We start from the raw sequence: 20957 nt of genomic DNA, 5'->3' as shown, positions 1-20957 counted from the left end.
GTAATCTCCTCTGGTTGGACTGGTTATGTATGTAGGATGAACAATGCATCACTTTCTTTAGCAGACAGAACCTGTTCTTTACGTCTGTCTCCCTTTTTGAAACATAAACAAGCAGCAGCAGCAGAAGGGAGATGAACATTGACCTCCTTTCCCTATATTTCCCAACACTCCTGCTGGTTTATCTGCTGCTCCACCCAAACTGAACCAGGAAGCAGATCTGGAGCCTAAAGAGAATTAGGGAAAATCACTTTGCCTGTGGCAAATATGAAGAAAGTTCTGTTATTTCTGCTGACTGCTTATCTTTCAGGGCCTGTGCTTCTCTCTCTGTTCCCCTGGATACTGAGCAATGCCATATTTTCTCACCAATGTAAGTACTGTAGCTCCAGTGTTTGCTGTTTATAACAAGCTTAGCTACTCTATGGTGGAACAGTTTATATCAACTGTAAATTATTAATCAAAATAACAGTATTTTTGTTTACATTTGTAAAATTTAGTTGAGTTACTTGTGCAAATTGGTAAATTTTAATTGCATTTACAATGAAAAGTATTTAATTGTGCAAGTTGCATAAATATAGTTAAAACTAAAGATTTTCCTAATGATTTAACTTTCACATCTTACTTATCTGTAGTCCCAACTTATCCTGATGCTTTTAAACAAATTCCAGTTCATCCAGATGCTGGATGAACTGGAATTTGATCTGCAATCAGATCAGATTCCACGTGTGTGTTATTTAATCTAAGCGTAGAGTCAACCGTTCTGTTTATTTGTGATCATCAGTGGTCAAACAGCAGCATGGAGATGGATACATTGTGGGGTGACATTGTGTAGAAGCATGCAGGTGGTGTTTTCAGGCTCAGTCCATCTTCTGAAAAGTGCATCTGAGAAAGTGAAATCCTACCAAAACTTGGCCTTTCACCTAAATGGAGAAGGCCAGATAAGGGTGTCTGCAACCAGAGGAAACCAAGAGAACTATTGCAACTCTGAAGGAATTACAGAGATTCATAGCTTTAATTAGGACATTATTTTTGCAGTAAAATCCTGGAAATCTTGGTTTTATAGAGAAATGATGACATCACTGAAAAAATGTTGAAAGGCTTTTGTACACTCACCGGCCACTTTATTAGGTACCCCATGCTAGTAACGGGTTGGACCCCCTTTTGCCTTCAGAACTGCCTCAATTCTTGGTGGCATAGATTCAACAAGGTGCTGGAAGCATTCCTCAGGGAGTTTGGTCCATATTGACATGATGGCATCACACAGTTGCCGCAGATTTGTCGGCTGCACATCCATGATGCGAATCTCCCGTTCCACCACATCCCAAAGATGCTCTATTGGATTGAGATCTGGTGACTGTGGAGGCCATTTGAGTACAGTGAACTCATTGTCATGTTCAAGAAACCAGTCTGAGATGATTCCAGCTTTATGACATGGCGCATTATCCTGCTGACAGTAGCCATCAGAATTGGGTACATTGTGGTCATAAAGGGATGGACATGGTCAGCAACAATACTCAGGTAGGCTGTGGCGTTGCAACGATGCTCAATTGGTACCAAGGGGCCCAAAGAGTGCCAAGAAAACATTCCCCACACCATGACACCACCACCACCAGCCTGAACCGTTGATACAAGGCAGGATGGATCCATGCTTTCATGTTGTAGACGCCAAATTCTGACCCTACCATCCGAATGTCGCAGCAGAAATCGAGACTCATCAGACCAGGCAACGTTTTTCCAATCTTCTATTGTCCAATTTCCATGAGCTTGTACAAATTGTAGCCTCAGTTTCCTGTTCTTAGCTGAAAGGAGTGGCACCCGGTGTGGTCTTCTGCTGCTGTAGCCCATCTGCCTCAAAGTTGGACGTACTGTGCGTTCAGAGATGCTCTTCTGCCCACCTTGGTTGTAACGGGTGGTTATTTGAGTCACTGTTGCCCTTCTATCAGCTCCAACCAGTCTGGCCATTCTCCTCTGACCTCTGGCATCAACAAGGCATTTCCGCCCACAGAACTGCCGCTCACTGGATGTTTTTTCTTTTTCGGACCATTCTCTGTAAACCCTAGAGATGGTTGTGCGTGAAAATCCCAGTAGATCAGCAGTTTCTGAAATACTCAGACCAGCCCTTCTGGCACCAACAATCATGCCACGTTCAAAGTCACTCAAATCACCTTTCTTCCCCATACTGATGCTCGCTTTGAACTGCAGGAGATTGTCTTGACCATGTCTACATGCCTAAATGCACTGAGTTGCCGCCATGTGATTGGCTGCTTAGAAATTAAGTGTTAACGAGCAGTTGGACAGGTGTACCTAATAAAGTGGCCGGTGAGTGTAGATTGCCACAAGCCATACAGGGTACACAGAAAACGTATGGAAAAAGGTCGTCTGTGTTACTACAGTTTGACTGAGATCAAAGCATATTTATGTGTTAAAATGGCCTAGTCAAAGGCTACAACTAATTTAGAGTAAGGTGTTTAAAGTTCGCTCTTTAATCTAAGTAAGCTGGAGCTATTTTGTAAAATTTCAGCCCATAAACCAGCAAAGCTGACAGAAACGGACACTAAATGACTGTTAGTGCAACCATTAGTAGTTCTACATAAGATTACCTCAGAGGTGCAGAGAACATACACATGCAACACTTGCATGATGCAAGATTTTGTTTTGTTTTGTTTGTTTCTTCCTATTTTAGATTTTAAACTATTTTTGTTGGTCCATGACAGAAAATCTCCAAAAAATACATTATGGTTTGTGGTTTTAACAAAAATTTTTACAAAAATAAAAGCATTCTTGGTAAATGAAGCTCATAAAATTTCACTAAAACACACTGAAGTTCATAGTTTTAATGCGATTGAGCTCTTGGCTTTTAACGCATCTCTGTGACATGAAGTGGTTGGATGATGTTATTTAAAAACTATACAGCCGAGCAGAAAGAAAGATGCTGACCTGGAATTGTCTGTCCGGCAGTGAGGCTTCCATACTTTGTGGATCTCAGCAGACCTCAGGATGTCCTCAACCACACTTGCAACTTCTATCTCAGCACAGAGAAGGGCGTCTCAGTGGGAGTGTGGTAGGCCATATCTGTTCCTTGAAGTGAATTCATACTTAAATATCCAGCCTGCTGGTTTGATACAGGTGGCTCCTGGTTGAATGGAGACATCACTTGAGTGCACAGAAAGCACTTTAAGAACCAGCAGAGTATCTGGAAACACATTTGTATTTCATTTGTGCCACTTTTTCTCTTCACTGCCTCTCTGTGTGTCTCAAAAGGCACACGCTCCCTGTCAGCCAATGGGACGCAGCCGTTGGGAAACATCTCGACTGGTACCACGAGACACTGGGAGACGGGCGTCCTATTGTCATCTACCTCCATGGAAACGTAGGGAGCAGGTGGGATGAATGCAGCAGGGTACACATCCTTGAAATGTTCCTAATAGAGTCTAGTGGGTATAACAAGGTTGCTTTGGTTCTTTGTTCCTTTGGCCTGAATAGTTCAGGCAAAGGTTGCTGGCAGGAATGAATCAGTTAGAAAAATTCTCTCCTTTAATTCCCACAGGGCAATAAGTCACAGAGTGAAGCTGGTGAAGGTTTGTATCAGTGCAAGAACTTGTTTCTTGATTTAACAGTTTTGCTTTTGAGCTTGGATATAAAATCTAAATTCTTCTATAATGTTGCAGGTTCTGAGTGCTGCAGGGTACCATGTCTTATCTTTAGACTACAGAGGTGAGAGAACAACCCATTAAACAACCATTTCCCCTCAGCCATAATCACAGATTCAGATCCATAGGCAGCTCTATGATATGACCTGATTTGCATGAACACACAAACAACTAAAAGGTGTTTGAAAGGGATTTCTTTCTGCAAACATTTAATGAGAAATCTCTTCAAGTACAAAGAAAAAAAAAATACTACTTTCCTAGTTTTCCTCATGTTTTCATATGGAAAAACAGAACTATATGCATGGCTTTTAAAGTTTTCTGAAAAAATTGAGATGGATTTAATTTTGAAAGAAAAATCTATATATTCGGTTTAAATATTTTAATTAAGTAGGCTGTAATTTTTCCCCCCACTTCCAATGAATTGAGATAATGAACAAAAAAAAAAAAAAAAAAAATATATATATATATATATATATATATATATATATATATATATATATATGTGTGTGTGAAAGGAGACCAAACTTCCTTAACCCTATAATGCCAAATGTATCATATTTGATACATACGGTTTCTGAAATGTTTTGCGTCTGACACCTTTTGCATAATTTAATGGTAAAAACTTTGCTCAAAATCATATTGTACACAATCAGATATACCTGATAACAGCCAGTAGAAGACTACACAAAAAATAATCTTGACTTATCGCATAGTAATAAATTATTAATATCAAAAATGTATTTCTGTTTTTTCTTTTTACATATTTTGTTAAAAGGCCAAATAAGGACTTCAAACCAAAAAAAGTAATTTTCTGTTTTGTTTTATTCTTGGATCAGGCTTTAAAGGGTTAATGATTTAAAGGGTCCAATAATCATGTTGTTAGACATTTTAGGGTATTTTGAAGGACCACGCAACAAAGAGTGAAATAGAATAAACCTCTGGCTGCAAGGAAACCACGTTAAAGACTTTCCCTCCATCCTGTAGTATTGATTTCAAAATAAACCAAATTCATGAAATATGACCATTGGTATGCATTACTCTATGACTTTAAATTTTGACATTAACTGTAAAAGCTTCTCATTTGAATTGGAACCCAGAAGAAAACTGACATTTAAACTGGTGTAATATGATTTTTAACAATCAGCCCAAAGAACAATAAATGTAAAATTCAGGCTGTAATTTGTCTTAATGAGGATTTGGAGATTCCACTGGAGATCCCAGTGAAGCTGGATTGACCGCTGACGCCCTCTACCTGTATCACTGGGCAAAGGCACAAAGCAAAGGGAGCCCGGTCTGTCTGTGGGGCCACTCTCTGGGCTCTGGGTCAGTTTCTCCTGTGTTTTTATTTAGACCCACCGACTTCTAATGATAAAGAACCAAAACACAAATAATTCTTTTTTTTTCCCAGAGTGGCAACCAACACTGCAGTGAAAATACAAGAACAAGGTGGGTTAGAGTTATAGGAAGTCATTGAGGCAGACCAAAGGACTTAAATCTTTGTATTTGTTTTCCTCTCTCTCTCAAATACCCCCTAAAATAAAACAAAAAAGTCCCTCGAGTAATAATGCAACTATGCATTTCATATTACTTTTACAAATACCAACTTCTTATATGGTACATTTGTGCATTTATCTTTTCTAAACATTTATGCATCAGGGTCTGCTGTGGATGCTGTAATCCTGGAAGCTCCATACACGAGAATTGGAGATGTTATTGCAGATAATCTGCTTGTTAAGGTGAGGTGGACCTTTGCAGCGGTTTGTTTACCTAAAGACTTAGAGTGAAACAGCAGATTAAAGTCATTAGCAGCATTTCTGCATTCAGTTTAGGACCTTTTGGGAGTAGATTGCAGTTTTAGGCAATATTAAGGATATATGAATTTTTTTGTAAAAATAAGCTTTAAAATGTTTTATATTCAGCATCATCTTCATTTGGATTTTTTTTATCTTTAAAATTCTGCAAATCAGAACTTTAGCATCTCTATTCTTAGTGCCCAAATTGAAGACTTCAGAGCTCTCTTCCCTTTTCTAGACATTTAAATCAATATTGTCCAGACTGATAAACTGTTCAGTAAAAGGAAAAAAATAAAATAAAATAGTATCCTATAAAAGATTTAATTTGATATATACCGAGATGAAGGATGCTGCTACTCTTCTGTGTTCCAGATGTACACGTTGCTGCCAGGAGTTGAGAGCTTGCTCTGGAACTTATTGGAAAAGATAAACATATCATTTGCCAATGATGAGAAGTAAGTTTACTTAAAACAAAGCCAGTCAGCAGCCATGTTGATTATTACAGTCTGCTCTTATTGCTGCAGTTTAAAGACCCTGAGCAGTCCACTTCTGATCCTGCATGCAGAGGACGATAACATCGTTCCCTACCGTATGGGTCAGAAGGTACAGTGGATTTTCTTCCCGCCTAATTTCCTGTTGCAAGCGTGCCTGCTTTGCTGAAACGGTTTGCAACCATTTGCTCCAGCTGCACCAGATAGCGCTGCAAGCCCGGAAGGAATCCAACTCAGAAGCTCGAGTTCAGATGATCACCTACAGAGGAAACCTTGGACTGTCCCACAGCCACATATGCTTGGACCCCGATTTGTCAGATGTGGTGCAGTAAGTCAGGAGACCAGCTTAAATCTGAGCTCAAAAATAATGTCCATTTGAATTTAACTCAGACTTGCATGTTGCAGGACATTTCTACAAACTTGATGAAAGGACCATCCTTCCTACAAAGTCAGAAAAATGCAAGACAACCAAAAACAAATAAAAACTTGCATCACTTTGCTTTTGAAGTTTTATTTCAGCAAGTAGAGAACAAGATTCATTAGTCTTTTGTCTTTCTAAACACTATTTTTTCCTCTTATAAACAGTTTTTCTAAGTACAGATCACCTCAGGTCTGCTTTCCTTATAACCATTTAACTTCCTGAATCCTAAAACCCTCCTGATCCTTAGGAATGTCAGAAATGAGTGAGTTTTCAGAGCTTTTCCACCCTTCAGAGACTGAATGTGTTGGCGCTAAAGAAATGTAACAGTGCTTTGACTAAGATGCAAAGGGGAAAAAGATAAAAAGCACCTTAGATTCCCCTGAAAAACAGAAAAATAATAAAACGGTAATAAGTTGCATAAAGGCTTTGTTCTGTAAACGAAATGGCAGCCCAGGGGATGCGAAACATTTTCACATTTTCTTCAGAGCTTTGACCGTTTCCTCGATGGCCTCCCTGGGCTCACTAGGGGGAGGGATCTTCAGGTCGGTGGGCTCCATGCCCCACACCTCAGTAGCATATTCTGTGATGGTTCTGTCGCTGGAGAACTTTCCTGTTGCTGCGATGTTCTTGATTACCATCTTTGTCCATTCCACTGGATTCTATTACAAAGGAAACACAGATTAGAGTGTGCATTAGTTTAGGAAGAAGACTCAAATCCTGGTATCCACAACATTCCATTTCACTGTTTAATTTTGATTTAAGTTTAATTAAGTTTAATTTGAATAATACTACTACATTTTATTGGAAAGCGCCTTGTCAAAACACCCAAGGACACTTTACAGGCAGATAAAACATTAAAAACAGGAAGCTAAAAAGTACAACCATAAAGATGCCACAGAAAACAAAACAGCAGGAAGTAAAATAAAGCCAAAGGAAGAAAACAATATTAGAGTGATGCATATGAACGAGATGGGATAAGACTGTCTGAACAGGAAAGTTTTGAGTCTGGATTTGAGGTTTTTATTTTTTAAGAAACATTTTCTGCAACAAACTTAAAAAAAGAGAAATACAGTTTCTAACACATAGCATGTCCAATGTTTTTTTTTTTTTTTTTTTTTTTTTTTTTTTTGGAGAATCCGTCATGCTGTGGGCCCATTTCCCTCCTTAAGGACCTGGAAACCCTGCTGGGTTCCATAGCAGTCCGTAGAAATTAAGAGCTTTAAAATAAATCTGGTGGATTGTGAAAGTAAGCTGAAAATTGGTCAGCATCAAGTCTTTCAGGAGAATATTGAAGATTTCCTAACCCTCCAGCACCATCATGTCCTTTATTGGTGCAAGATTAATTTTTCCAGCCCAGTGCTCAAAGCTAAGAGAAAACTCCAAATTCCTAAGGGTAGATTTATAATGAGGTTGAATCAATAACTGACCGAGTTATATTTATTTCGCTATTATTGCTATGAGAGCCTTTAATTGTGCAAGTGATCATTTTATTCGAATGAAATCCAAGATTTTATTTTTAAAGTAAGAATGTATGCAAAATTCCTGTCAAAGAATACATACAGGAAAGCATAATGACGAAGCTAAATCTGTTTTTCTAACATCTATATTTTAGGGAGATTTTACCTGATAGAGCTTGCTGACTTTTTCTTGGCATTTTATGTAGTCTTCAAAGTCTGCAAACACTTTGAATCTGTAAGAGAAAGATTGTCAGAAGATGAAGATAGTTTTAGCTAAATAAAAAAGGTAAACGTCTCACCGGTCATGTTTGAAGAGCATGTTAGTGAGGTCCTTAAAAAGCTCCGGATTCTTGGGGCTGAAAAATCCACTGGCAATCTGATCCATTACTTGTTTCAGCTCAGGGATTTTATCATAGTAGGACATGGCATCATATCTGAAAGAGCAAAGCTTGTAGAGCTTAAAAAGAAATCCTCAGGTGAGGTTATAAATGTTCCCTTTGATGAAGCGTTACCCCTTCTTGTCCATTTCGGCCACATCCTCCACCCGCATGCCAAAGATGAAGAGGTTCTCCTCTCCGGCCTCTTCTGCCATCTCCACGTTGGCTCCATCCATGGTTCCGATGGTCAGAGCTCCATTCAGCATAAACTTCATGTTGCCCGTTCCTGAAGCCTCAGTGCCAGCAGTGGAGATTTGCTCTGACAGATCTGTTGCAGGGATCACTGAGGAAGAGCGAATCACAGGAAATTACAGGGACGTGTTTTCTGTTCCACAAAAGACAACTTTGTTATGAATATTTTACCTTTTTCTGCAAGAGAAACCCTGTAGTTCTCCAGGAAGATTACCTTCAGCTTGCTTCCTACCACAGCATCATTATTGACCACATCAGCCACAGATGTAATCAGCTTAATAATCAATTTCGCCATGTGGTATCCAGGTGCAGCCTGCCAAGGGCGACAATGGGAGGGTTACATCATGTTGCACTGCTTTAGCTCTGCATCATATGCAGGTTGCCTCTTACCTTTCCTCCGATAATCACCGTTCGTGGTACGAAAGGTGCATTGGGGTTCTTCCTGATGCCTTCAGAAAAGAGCAAAAAACAGACAAGAAAACCAAGTTAGAAACTGATATTCTTTTCTTTCAGATTCCGCACATTTAATATCATTAAGGGCCCTCGACTCTGGAGGAGCTGGAGAGCTCCACAGCTCTGGTGGGAGAAAAAGCTGCCATATAATGTTGTGGAAGGCAAATATCTGGCAGAGATGGTAAAATGGCAGAAAGTAGGCCATTACTGAGAGCCAATGGCAATCTCATTCTACAGAGAACTACTGGGTTCTGTTCAGACAAGCCCAGAAATGAACTTTTCAAACAACTTGTTAATCATTATGTGCCGCAGAAAACCAACACTTCCCTTCAGCAGCATCAAACTGGAGGGATGGTCTGCACATAAATCCATTTATCTTTTAACACTTTTCAGATCAGAGGGGCAGCTCTACAGACACAGCCAGCAGGGGGCAGTAATGGGACTAATTTTAGATTTGGGTTAAAAGGGGAAAAAAAAAAAAAAAAAAAAGTAAAAGACTTTTCCTTTGGAAATGTTCGCCACTTTATGGTCATTACATAAAATCATCAGAGCTTTGGGTTCGAAATGAGTTTCATTATAGTAGTAAATTATGAATACTTGATAAACAGGCAATGCATGCAGCACATTGGTGCAGAAGACTCCAAATAATGAAAAAGCTTTCAGCTAAGGAAAATTTATAATTTATTGGCTGATGAAATTGCTTCACAGTTTAATCACAGCTTTGGGGCTTTGTGGAAAATTCCCACAGCTGATCTTAAAGGCTGCATTCCTCATGTCTGTTTTAACATGAAGCCCCAGGTGGGTGTGGAATATTCCACCTGTGAACATCACTTTTCATCCAAATGATGACTCAGATTGACAATTTTAATTACCTGCAAGAGCATTTTGTTTCAGATCGAATGATTAAGCACAAATTGCAGCACGTACGGTTGTACAAGGTGATGATGTGAAGACAGTTGAGCAGCTGCCGTTTGTACTCATGGATCCTCTTGACATGGACGTCGAACATGGAGGATGGGTTGATCTTCACCCTGTATTCATTTTCCAGATACTGGGCAAACTTCAGCTTATTGTCCTGTAAGAATGACAATAGGAGGTGAAAATGCTGAATCAGAAGAACAGTGCCTGGACATGTAGCTGCAAGATGTGGTGTTGCAATGCCTGGCTTCATTAAACGGCAATGTATGCATGCATATATATAAATAAAAGTAAAACATATCATTTTCCAGGCAACATGTTCAGTTTCTCACCTTCTTTTCTGATTGATTTTCTTTTTACCTTTTAAGGAATAATGAACCTCAGGAAGAGAATAAAACATGATTTAAAACAATTGTAGACCTAATCTGATTTTGTGGTTTATTATTATGGTCATCATAAGGCTCAGCCCCTAGTTGAGAAAATGTAGGTTGATGCTTTCATAACTATCCAAACTAAAGACCTGATGGACATCGCTTTGGGAGACCAAAGGTTTGCAGGTCTTCAAGGCACCGATATTAAATCATGGGGAAGAGTTTACAGGTTTTTTATAGATCTTTCTTAACTTAAGATTACTTTTTTTTTTAAGCACATCGAGGGAACCATCTTTAAAATGTATGCTCAATTGAATTCAACAGGGCAGAATGTTTCTCTTTTAAAAACCAAATTTGGATGGACAAGCCTAGCTAATCTTTGTGAGCTTAAGAGTAATTTCCAATTTCAGACGTTAAAGATCCAGTATTTTATTTTATTATTTTTTTAAACACCAAACAAAAGAATAAAAAAAAAAACTAACAAAAAAGGAAATAGTTCATTGTTTGTAATATTAGGTGAACCAAAAGCCATAGAGGAAATAAACATGATCCTATTTCAAGATAAAATGCATTATGCATCCTATGACTTATGGGTTCAAAAAGTAAGGGAATCATATAAAATGGAAAAGATAACCTACTCATTAAGACTTAAAAAAAACACTTTTAGCCTGAGCTGGGGGCAAGCAAAAGCTATGTTGATGGCATATGGTGTTTAGCTATTAGTGTGTCCTTATTTTAGGGTTTTAGGATGATGACCCTACAAATGTGAGGCTGAGATCAGAAGATATCGAGCTAAGATGTTTATTTTATGGAAAACTTTATATAGTAAATATTTGTGTTATGTACCATTGATGTATGGCTGTATTATTGCTCTGTAAAAAATAATCAAAATATAAAAGTTCTAAAAAAAAAAAAAAAAAAAAAAAAAAAAAAAAATTATGACATGCATTTAAAGTGAAACAACATTTTTCCTTCCTTCTTTAAAATAAAAGTGGTTCAAGGGGGACTGATAATTTACAGGCTCTGTACCGGAGCATATTCCTTTATATAATATTAGGTCTTTACTAATGGGGCCATAACCGTTTCTACAGGGGGCCCTGTTCCCTGCTGGCCCCCCATCTAGAACCGTCCATGTTGCTGCCATCACTGTATACATGTTGGCAACAGTGGCAGCATTCTGTGTGACAGCATTTACTGTAAAATGGCTTCACCACCACTCTAGAACACAGACCAAATTGTTTAGATGAAATTTGCAGTAAGGATTTTAAAAGCCTCCATGATCAAGTGAACAGACCTTTGCTCATTCTCAGTGTGAGGTAGCTGCCTACCTGTTTGACTTTTGAGACGTCTCGGATGAAGGCCACATCGTCGACAAAGCCATTCAGCTTTTTCAGCTGGCTGAGGTCCTTCACATAGTCCTCACCAATGACCTGACAGCAAAATGAGTATTTTAGACATATTGGAACATATATAAGGATATGCATTGGCTGCTGAGGTGCGATCACATGATTCTCTGAAAGGTTTGAAAGTTTGTCTCAAACGAACCTCAGCGATGAGCTCAGCCAGTCCAGGGTTGCAGAGGAGCAGCCAGCGTCTGGGAGTGATGCCGTTAGTTTTGTTCTGAAATTTGCCCGGTTCTAGGTCACTGAAGTCCTTGAAGCTGGGGGGAAGAAAATAAAAGAAATTATGTACATGATCAGAAGAAAAGTAAAAATTTTTCACTTAAATGAACAGCAGCCACTGCAAGATTCCTGATTTTATCTGCTAAATCAACCACATTTAGCCTAAAAAACCCAGAAGCTTCTGTCGAGAGGCATTAAACTATTCTAAGTGAGGTCCTGTTCAGTCTGAGATGCTTCTCCTATTCTCTGCCAATTAGTCAAACATTTTCAAATAGTGCAGTGCTTGTTGGAATTTATTTAAGTACTTAAAAAAACAAAAAACAAACCAGAAGAGGGTAGAATTATTACAATTTTGTCAAACAGATGACAGCTAGATAAGCAAAAACAATGCTCCACCATGTTCATTTTGTTTCCAACTATTTCCTTATTGAAGAGAATGAGGAAGTAAAAATACATCTCTTCAATCTGGATGCACAGATTGAAGACTTTGCTTTACTAACACTAAATACATTTAAAACAGCAACAGTTTGCCAAAGCTCCAGTTTCAACAAGGGATGGTTCTTAACCACATAAAAGAAAGCTTACACTTGGGTTTTGATGATGTTGGAGTGTATTTGGGCAACTCCATTGACAGCGTGAGATCCTACGATGCACAGATGGGCCATGTTCACCCTCTTGCAGCCGTCCTCTTCAATCAGAGACATCTTCCTCAGTTTGTCGATGTCTTTGGGAAAGAGGGCAGCAATTTTCTATGTGGATTAGGAAAAAAAAGCCTTTAGTTTGTTTAAGGAGAAAAAAAAAGAAAACTTGCAAAAGATCCTTTATAATCCCTAAACCCAGATTTAGTAGGGAAACCTCTAACACTAGCCATGTCCTCCAAATACAGCCTTATGACAAAGGTGAAAAATGCATATGTAGATATTTTGAAAGGAATAAAAAGAGGTGCCAATACATTGAACTTCTTTCCCTACATGTGAAAGTGGCAGAAAACCAACACTATGCATCATCCTGAACACACTGCCACCAGAGACAGAACCAGAGTGGGTGCTTTTCTTCAGCAACGACCATTAGAGAGTTGATGGTGAAGAGAGATGAATACAGGAGAGTTTTGGAGAAAAAAATCTGCAAGATTCAGGAAGTTCGCTGCCCGTTAGGACTACTGTACAGCCAGATATGTAGGGGAGGGGTTTATATTAAAGGATATTTATGTTTAAGCACAAGTCAAGTAAAAACAAATGACATTTTTAATAAATAGAATGTAAGATTGTTGCTTTTAACTTTGCCAAGCTGGTAGAGACAAACCACAGAAGAATTAAAACTATAGTTACTGCAAAAGGTTGTCGACTCAAGACATGAAATGTATGCAAGCCACACTTTTCAGATTTTTAACCTCATCCTGACACAGAATATACAAGTACCATTAATAATGTAAACATTTTTTGCACAGTTTTGACCATTAGGTTATTTTTTTTTCATAGCTAAGAGTAGAAAACAAGCTGAGAAAAAGAAAAAAGCCATTGCACACTGAAATCGACCCCAGTGATGCTTCAGCTTCAACATGCTTACATCCAGGTGAGCCTGGTTGATCTGGTAGATGATCTGCAAGTGTCTGGGAAGAAGGTTCTCCAGCAGCTCCACAGGCCAGCGCTCCAGAGCCTCAGGGAGAATCGTGTGGTTGGTGTAAGCAAACGTACGCCTGGTGAGGTCCCAGGCCTGAGGGAGGAGGACAAGTCTCATTCAATGAGTGCATTTTATGTCCAATCTACTCCTAAACCTGGCTAAACACTTCACTGCTGCACATAAACATTTAGCAAGAATGTGGGTTGAACCATAACTAGCGCTGCTTGCCCTTACTTGTTCTTCATTTCCTAATCAGTACTTCCTGTCAGTTACTATTGATTGTATCAGTCAAAGCAGACGTGCTCTCACCGTGTCCCAGTCAAGTTTCTCAATGTCCACAAAGATCCTCATCAGCTCGGGAATGGCCATGGCAGGATGGGTGTCATTCAGCTGGATGGCCACCTGAAGAACAGGACACCATGATCTCTCTCCTCTACAAACAGACTCAAAAATTTATTATTATTTTTTCCCCCAAAGTCAACTTTCAGGCTAGTTGGGCCGGTTGTGAAACAGACTGGAGGAATCTTGAAAATGCATTACTTTAAAGATGCATTCTTCTTAATAATGCAACCACTCTTCAGATGACTTCACCATCAATTATTCCATTTGTCCCCCTTTTTTAATAGGAAACAATGACTAAGCTATTTATGCAAAGCTCAGCCACCTAGCAGCTTTAGTAGCTGCAACAGACCCAAACACAGGAAATGTTGACATAATGTTGCAAACAGAATGAAGCAAAATACCAACTGAAACCGACAACACCACTTCTTTTTTTTAATGCAGAGACTTACTACTTACTTTATCTGGGAAACCATCAAAGCAGGTGCGCTTGAGGCTCTCCTTCTTAGTGGTCTTGAAGCGGCGGATGATGTCTTGGAGAGTGGCTGCCACTACAAAGTACTCCTGCTTCAGACGGAGCTCCTTTCCTTCAAAGAACTGCGAAACAGGAGAAATTTAAGGGGAAAAGCATCCAATGGTGGATGAGATGGAGATATTGAAAAGTGAACTTACATTATCATTTGGATAGAGGACTCTGGAGATGTTCTCAGCCAGATTTCTGTCCAGAACAGCTTCTATGTAATCTCCTACATTAACTATAGAGAGGAACAAACCAGATGTCACCAGGAGCAAAGCTTAAAGATAAAAAACAAACTGCAATGTTGAAGAGTGGAAATAATCACAATTAGAGACATTTTCATTCATCTTACACATTGGGTACGGTAACAAACTTAACAGTATAAGAACAGACAGGTTTTTTCTCTACATGTGGGAAATAAACAAAAAACAGAAAAAAAAAGTGCAGTGAAAAGAAAATATTTAAGTTCTTTACAATGTTGGAATATATTTATATACATCCCTTAAAACAATCCTTTTAGACTCCACTCCCTTTGGGGCATGCAGCACATTTAGACTTTGACATTCTTTACAAAAATAGCTCAAGGTCATGCATACTGATCAGTGCCTCAAACTCAAATCCACAAGGGCTGGAGTCCTGCAACTTTCAGCTACGTCTCTTGTCCTACGCAACTGAAATCAGGGCTAAACTGCCTCACTAGCATGCAGTCAGTCTCCCAAACTGCCAGTGATCTTGCATTTGAGTGAAAACTGCTGAAACAGAGAATCCTGTAAAGTTTGCAGAGGACTGGAGGGCCAGTCTCTTGCCAAAGCCCACAGCATGATGCCACCAAACGACATTTACGCACGGGCTAGAAAATTTCATTTTTGTCTCCTCCTCAAACCAGGGGGCTCTTTTCATGTGACTGTTGCATAAAGGTCAGATTTGGCAAATGAGCAACTGATAATTGACATCAATACATTCTCGCAGCAGAGCTGAGAATCTCTGCAGCTCCTCCAGAGACGCATTGTCGCTGCATCTGAGATTAAACCTCTCAATTAGTGGTCATGTCTCATTCATCTGTTTTCATTGCTCTTTAAGATGTAATTTAACTACATTTCTCCAAAACACCGGATACCTTTACAGAGCAGCTGCATTCATACAACACTTCAAAAGGTTATTTGTTGGAGAGGATTTATTTAGAGGCATCTGAGTAGGAGGTGACACCTGAATAATTTACCCTCCACTTTAGTTATATAGGAGCTGATCTATTCAGAAAAATTCAATATGCCACAAATGGAAGAAAGTGGTTGGAATGTAATCAGTTGGTAAAATAAAGGCAGCACTTACAGTCTTTCAGGTTGAAGTCATTCGGTGCACGGGCTGACCACAGCCTCATCGTATTCACAGTGTTGTTCATGTAGCCAGGAATGGGCGTGTCGTAAGGCATCGCCAAAACAACCTGCAGGTGAGCCGTTACAGGAAGACCACAGTACAAGGTTATTCACTGACAATCTGGAGGAATTCTACTTTCCTTCCACCAAGATTTAAAACTATTTGTGCACCATGAAGCAGTTGCTAGGATATTTTATAATGTTGCTAGGGCACCTGAGTGTCAACCCATTTGGGTCCATCTCTGGTCTCCTCTACACGTCCATAGAAGTGAACAGGAAGCATATACTCAGGGCGGGCCTTCTCCCAGGGGTTTCCATGCCTCAGCCAATCGTCTGCCTCCTCCACCTACAGCACAGAAGGTCAAAGATAAGGACACTTTTAGGACAAAACTCAGGGACGGAAAGACAAACTCTGCCTTTTGACCTTCCCCCAGTAGCCCGACACAAAAAGGGAAGCCCTTATAGTCCGTTACACCCCACATTTGATCTTGTTTTAAGTAAATAACTATCACTAGCTGCAGAGCCCAGGTGCACAGGTTCATCTAGTGTCCGTAAACAGCGAGCATGCGTGCAGTTCAGAGTTCAGGGGGACATGTTTACACTGACGAGTTCAACCTGCAAATAACCAGCAGAAGCTTGCAGTTTTGCAAACTCCTATCAGAAGAGTTCTGCAAAGAACTTGCACCACCCCGGTCCTATAATGTGCATCTGACTGCACACAGTTTTTCTGTCAATTATTAACTTGAGATATTTTCTGACCCAAATTCTCTCAACCTTATTCTCAGTGATTTTAGAAAGAAATCCTTACTTTCATAATGAAGGGGCTGTATAGTGGTGGGCGAAGTCTAAGGCAGTTTTAAAATAGAGGTAGATTTTATTTTTAAAAGAACACTTACTTGCCAACCGTCTCTTATCTTCTGATTAAAGATGCCGTATTCATATCGGATACCGTAACCATATGCTGCAAGACCCAAGGTGGCCATGGAATCCAAGAAACATGCTGCAAAAACAGTAATATTATATTCTAGTTAGAATAAAGAGCTGGAGGGATATTTTGACAGTGCAAGGGAAGTTTCATAAGTTTGTACATTTCCATCCGATGTTGAAAACATTCTTAGGTCGAGTTTCTTCACACGTTCAGTAGACATGCAGATTTTTATTATAGAGAACAGCCAATGTAGGCTGGAGATAATAATGGTTCAGGTTGCAAAGGAAATGGATTGTATGCATTAAAAAAAAAAAAAAGGATCTTTGGGGAAAACTTCACTTTATTCTTCTTACCTGCCAGCCTGCCCAGCCCTCCATTCCCCAGTCCTGCGTCCTCCTCGATCTCCTCCAGCTCCTCCATATCCAGGCCAAGCTGCAGGAGAAATAATACAAAACATCAAACTCTTTGGTTCAGCTTCTGCAACTTGGGTCTAGGTGTCCAAATAAATGACCGTCTGACCTGGTAGATGGCCTCATCACAGGCATTCTGCAGGCCCAAGTTGATCATGGTGTTCTGCAGCGTCCGGCCCATGTAGAACTCCAGGGACAGATAATAAACCCTCTGCAAGAAGAAACCCTTACCAGCTTTGAACACTCTGAATATATCAATAAGAAACTGCATCTTGCCTATGTAGATTAGGGCTTTAAAATAAGGACTAGAAGTGGAGCAACCATGTATTTCCAGCCACAGAATATGTGAAGCTGATGCACTGACCTGAAAACACAAAAGCTTCTTTGTATGTACAAAACTTTATGCAACACAAACTTAGATGCTTGCAGGAGTAGAAGTGTTTCATTTGCATTTAGATGCATTTGCAGGTGGATCTTTTACCTTGGGGTCTGCTTCATAGTAGAACTGTTGCGTCCTAATCCATCTCCCCACCAGGTGGTCTCTAACAGTGTGGGCCAGAGCAAAGTAGTAATCCCTGGGCGTTGCTATGTTCCTGTCTTTCACCAGGGTGAAGTGCAGGTGGCGATTAAAGCCCTTCTTCAGCTCGGCCACGTTCTCCACTCCCACGATCCCCCGGATGCTGATCTGTTTGCGCTTCTCTTGGTCGGTGAGAGGAGTCGCCATGGTGGCTCCTGTGCAGGTAGTTAGATCTGCTGCTGCTAGAAACGCCTCAACTCTGCCCAACAGAGTAAAGCAAAGAGGAATGGGGCAACATCCGCAGTTTTCATGAAGGATCCTCCTCCTCAGGCTGTTGTTCATTGGTGACTTCAAGGGGAGGGGGGTGTGTCCCTTTCAAAGCCTCAGCTGAGAACTAGAGGAGGGGGGGTGGGGGTTTCAGCTGAGTTGAATTTCAATCACAACTCCTAGGATGGGATGGGGGAAGGGTTGAAGGGTCTGATTTGGAGAGGAAAAACACAGCAGGAACTAAAAAACAACCAGAAAGAACAACAGAAAAAAAGACTGAGGTGCAGAAACTGCAGGAAGGGCAGCACTTGATAATGGGAAGTTTCTACTGAGGGATCTATTTAGACCAACTTCATGTTTTTGGTTCAGACATGTTACTTTAAAATGTATTTAATAAACCCTACAATTGTATGATTGTTCCTTATGTTCCTAACAGAGCACTTCGCTCTCAATCTGCAGGTTCACTAGTGGTTCCTAGAATTTCTAAAAGTAGAATGGGAGGCAGATCTTTTAGTTATCAGGCTCCTCTCCTGTGGAACCAACTACCAGTTTTAGTCCGTGAGGCAGACACCCTGTCTACTTTTAAGGCTAGGCTTAAAACTTTCCTTTTTGATAAAGCTTATAGTTAGAGTGGCTCAGGTTATCCTGAGCTATCTCTATAGTTCTGCTGCTATAGGCTTAGACTGCTGGAGGACATAGGGACCCCTTTTTCATCATTCTGCTTCATTCTATCTCTATTCTCCCACTCTGCAGAATCTGTTAGTTCACTCTCTAACGTTCTGCTCTCTCTGCTTTTTCTCATAGTAGCTTCATCTGGTCTGTTCCTGTTTGGCTGTGACTCCATCCTGGAGAGAAATATCAGCTGTGCTGCTGCCATCAACACCTTTGTTTCTAGATGTTGGAGATCAGCCTGTTTTCCAGTGTAGTCCTGTTTCTCTGACTGTGACTAACTGGATGTGCTCTCTTCATCCTCTGACATGGGAGCTGGCTCGGAGCTCGTCTGCCTGGCTGTGTGTTTCCTGGACGGGGGGGCTTTTTACAGTTGTTTTTTTGTATCATCTGCTTCTTTTTCTATGTCTGCTTCTGTCTCCTTGAACCCCAGTGGGCCTCAGCAGATGGCCGCTCACACTGAGCCTGGTTCTGCTGGAGGTTTCTTCCTGTTCAAAGGGAGTTTTTCCTCTCCACTGTCGCTACAAGCATGCTTAGTGTGAGGGATTGCTGAAGAGTCAATGAGTCGATGCAATCAGCTGGTTTTCCTTAGATAGAAAACTTTGAATCAATCTGACTGGATGATCTGGTGAACTGGAAAGTGACCTGAGATGACAATAAATGTGAATTGGCGCTATAGAAGTAAACTGAATTCAATTGAAATTGAATTGAATATATATATATATATGCGTATATATTTAATTATATGTGCTCTGAACGTCAATATAATTGCGTTTTGCACCATGTTTTTTTCTCCCACACTGTTTACATTTGATCACTGCTGCTGTTTAGAAAATGGAAATGTTCATTTCACTGCTAAGCTGCTGCTCATTTACTGCCTGAAAGCTGTACAAAACTAATCTAAATAAAACAATAAAATGTCTAAGTCAATTTATCTAGATTCATATTCTCTCTTCACCTTCTGTACCTTTTGGGTTCTTTTTAATTCATTCATCTGTTGCTTTTATTTGCATGATGCCATGATACAATTAAATACATCATATGTATTCAAAAATTATCTAGAGAATACAATAAAAAGACAATATTCAGTATTTCTACCTGGAAGATTTACCCTGATCAGGTGCCCTTACTGTTTTAAAGTAGGATAAGTGCATTTTATTATAATAAAACAAGCACAATTTTTTCAAGACACCTTAAAAATGTTTAGGGCAGCAAAATGAAGTAAAAATAGGCAAATTGAAATCCTTAAAAGACGTATTTTTGTATACGAACATGTTAGTTTGCACCCAACACAAGGCCTTTTGGACTGGCTTTAACAACCTACCATTTAAAATCGTTTTCTATCATGTGTTCATAGTTTGTTTCTTGTAAAGAAACTTTATTTGTGAGGTTTCAGGATTTCCAAGAATCAAAATAAAATGGATTAAGGTGCAGTAAGTTTTCAGTCAATATCACTCCCTCAAACTGTTACAAAACATTTCATAATCATTTATATTAGCAATTCAGTGGAGTGTAGTCTTAACTAATACACTTCACATGAATAACATAAATTAAAAGCATTTTGTTTACAGCCCAAAAATGGAAATAGAAAATGACATATAAACAAACAATATTTACATTTTAATTAGATGATTTTCTAATTTTCCAATCGACACAATTTGCTTCAAAGTTACCTAGTGAGCGTTTATGGAATTCCTTACATGGCATAATATATTTATATTTTATCTTAAATGAAAATAGGATAAAATGCTAAATACTTTTTTACAAATTCATGTCTTTTTTCATTTTTCCAGCATTTATCTATCAGAGGAAATCCCCCTGTCCTACTTATCAGTTTGCAGTTACCAGGCGACACATTAAAAAGTTAATTACACTGCAAAAAATCTAAATCTAGATAAGTATTTTTTCTTAAAATAAGTGCATTTGTTATTGAATTGAGGAGGTTAAAGAGACATTTTGCCAATGAAGCAAGACAATTTACACTTAAAATAAGAAAACACAATTGCATTGTCTTATTCCAAGCGCATATTATCTAATTATCTTATTTTAAGAGTAAAATTACTCATTCAATTGGCAAACTATCTCATTTACCTACTCAAATTAAGGGTGAATACACTTAGTTCAAGAATTTTTTACTTTTTCTAGATCGTTTTTGCAGTGTAAATATGTTTAATTCAGTTTCGGTCGTATACTTTTAACCCTAAGATGTCAGATATCTAGAAATGTTCTCATTCAGTGCGGGGAAACACAATGCTGAAATGGGTTTGCTATGAATCCAGCACTTCATACTTTGCTAGACATCTTCAGATTTCCTATTCTAGAGAAGACGTGTAAAGTATGATTGGCAGGCAGGGCTGTGGCCAAAAAAAGCTGGGGTTCAGAGGTGGCCCCCCCATGACCTCTGTGAAACACCTCTGTTAGACATCCTATACCTACAATTGTCATCAGTCAGCAGCAGTCAGACGTCTTTCACTACCAACACCATACGGTCCCATTTAATCCGGTTAGTGAGGTA

At 39.4% G+C, this 20957-nt stretch overlaps 2 protein-coding genes across 2 annotated transcripts; one reads left to right on the top strand and one right to left on the bottom strand.

The window, feature by feature from the left end:
* On the top strand, nt 1-6430 carry LOC119783543 (lysophosphatidylserine lipase ABHD12-like). Its single transcript, XM_038285123.1, has 12 exons — nt 1-367; nt 2956-3058; nt 3259-3378; nt 3545-3575; nt 3666-3711; nt 4841-4970; nt 5056-5093; nt 5304-5383; nt 5813-5895; nt 5965-6043; nt 6126-6259; nt 6337-6430. Exons 1-12 carry the CDS (start codon nt 265-267, stop codon nt 6353-6355), a joined length of 966 nt encoding a protein of 321 aa, XP_038141051.1. The 5' UTR covers nt 1-264; the 3' UTR covers nt 6356-6430.
* On the bottom strand, nt 6423-17797 carry pygl (phosphorylase, glycogen, liver). The gene is made up of 20 exons (XM_038285122.1): nt 17471-17797; nt 17099-17200; nt 16933-17011; nt 16548-16651; nt 15866-15997; nt 15608-15719; nt 14434-14516; nt 14221-14358; nt 13732-13824; nt 13369-13515; nt 12388-12551; nt 11726-11840; nt 11509-11610; nt 9819-9966; nt 8829-8887; nt 8610-8751; nt 8322-8529; nt 8109-8243; nt 7976-8042; nt 6423-7011 (listed from the first exon to the last, which is right to left on the bottom strand). Exons 1-20 carry the CDS (start codon nt 17711-17713, stop codon nt 6823-6825), a joined length of 2562 nt encoding a protein of 853 aa, XP_038141050.1. The 5' UTR covers nt 17714-17797; the 3' UTR covers nt 6423-6822.
* Nucleotides 17798-20957: the final 3160 nt, after the last annotated feature.

Source organism: Cyprinodon tularosa, unplaced genomic scaffold, assembly GCF_016077235.1.
Source record: "Cyprinodon tularosa strain WSP-4 unplaced genomic scaffold, ASM1607723v1 ctg207, whole genome shotgun sequence".
In the NCBI taxonomy this organism is placed as follows: domain Eukaryota; kingdom Metazoa; phylum Chordata; class Actinopteri; order Cyprinodontiformes; family Cyprinodontidae; genus Cyprinodon; species Cyprinodon tularosa.
The sequence above is the reverse complement of the archived record's forward strand: the minus strand, read 5'-3'. Positions and strand labels throughout refer to the sequence as shown.

Coding starts and splice junctions, on each gene's coding strand:
- LOC119783543 (XM_038285123.1), top strand. CDS start 265: ATGAAGAAAGTTCTGTTATTTCTGCTGACTGCTTATCTTTCAGGGCCT. Junction 3,379..3,544: donor CATGGAAACGTAGGGAGCAG/GTGGGATGAATG, acceptor TAATTCCCACAG/GGCAATAAGTCACAGAGTGA. Junction 3,576..3,665: donor ACAGAGTGAAGCTGGTGAAG/GTTTGTATCAGT, acceptor ATAATGTTGCAG/GTTCTGAGTGCTGCAGGGTA.
- pygl (XM_038285122.1), bottom strand. CDS start 17,713: ATGGCGACTCCTCTCACCGACCAAGAGAAGCGCAAACAGATCAGCATC. Junction 15,720..15,865: donor CCAAATGGGTTGACACTCAG/GTGCCCTAGCAA, acceptor GCTCACCTGCAG/GTTGTTTTGGCGATGCCTTA. Junction 8,530..8,609: donor GGTTTCTCTTGCAGAAAAAG/GTAAAATATTCA, acceptor GCTCTTCCTCAG/TGATCCCTGCAACAGATCTG.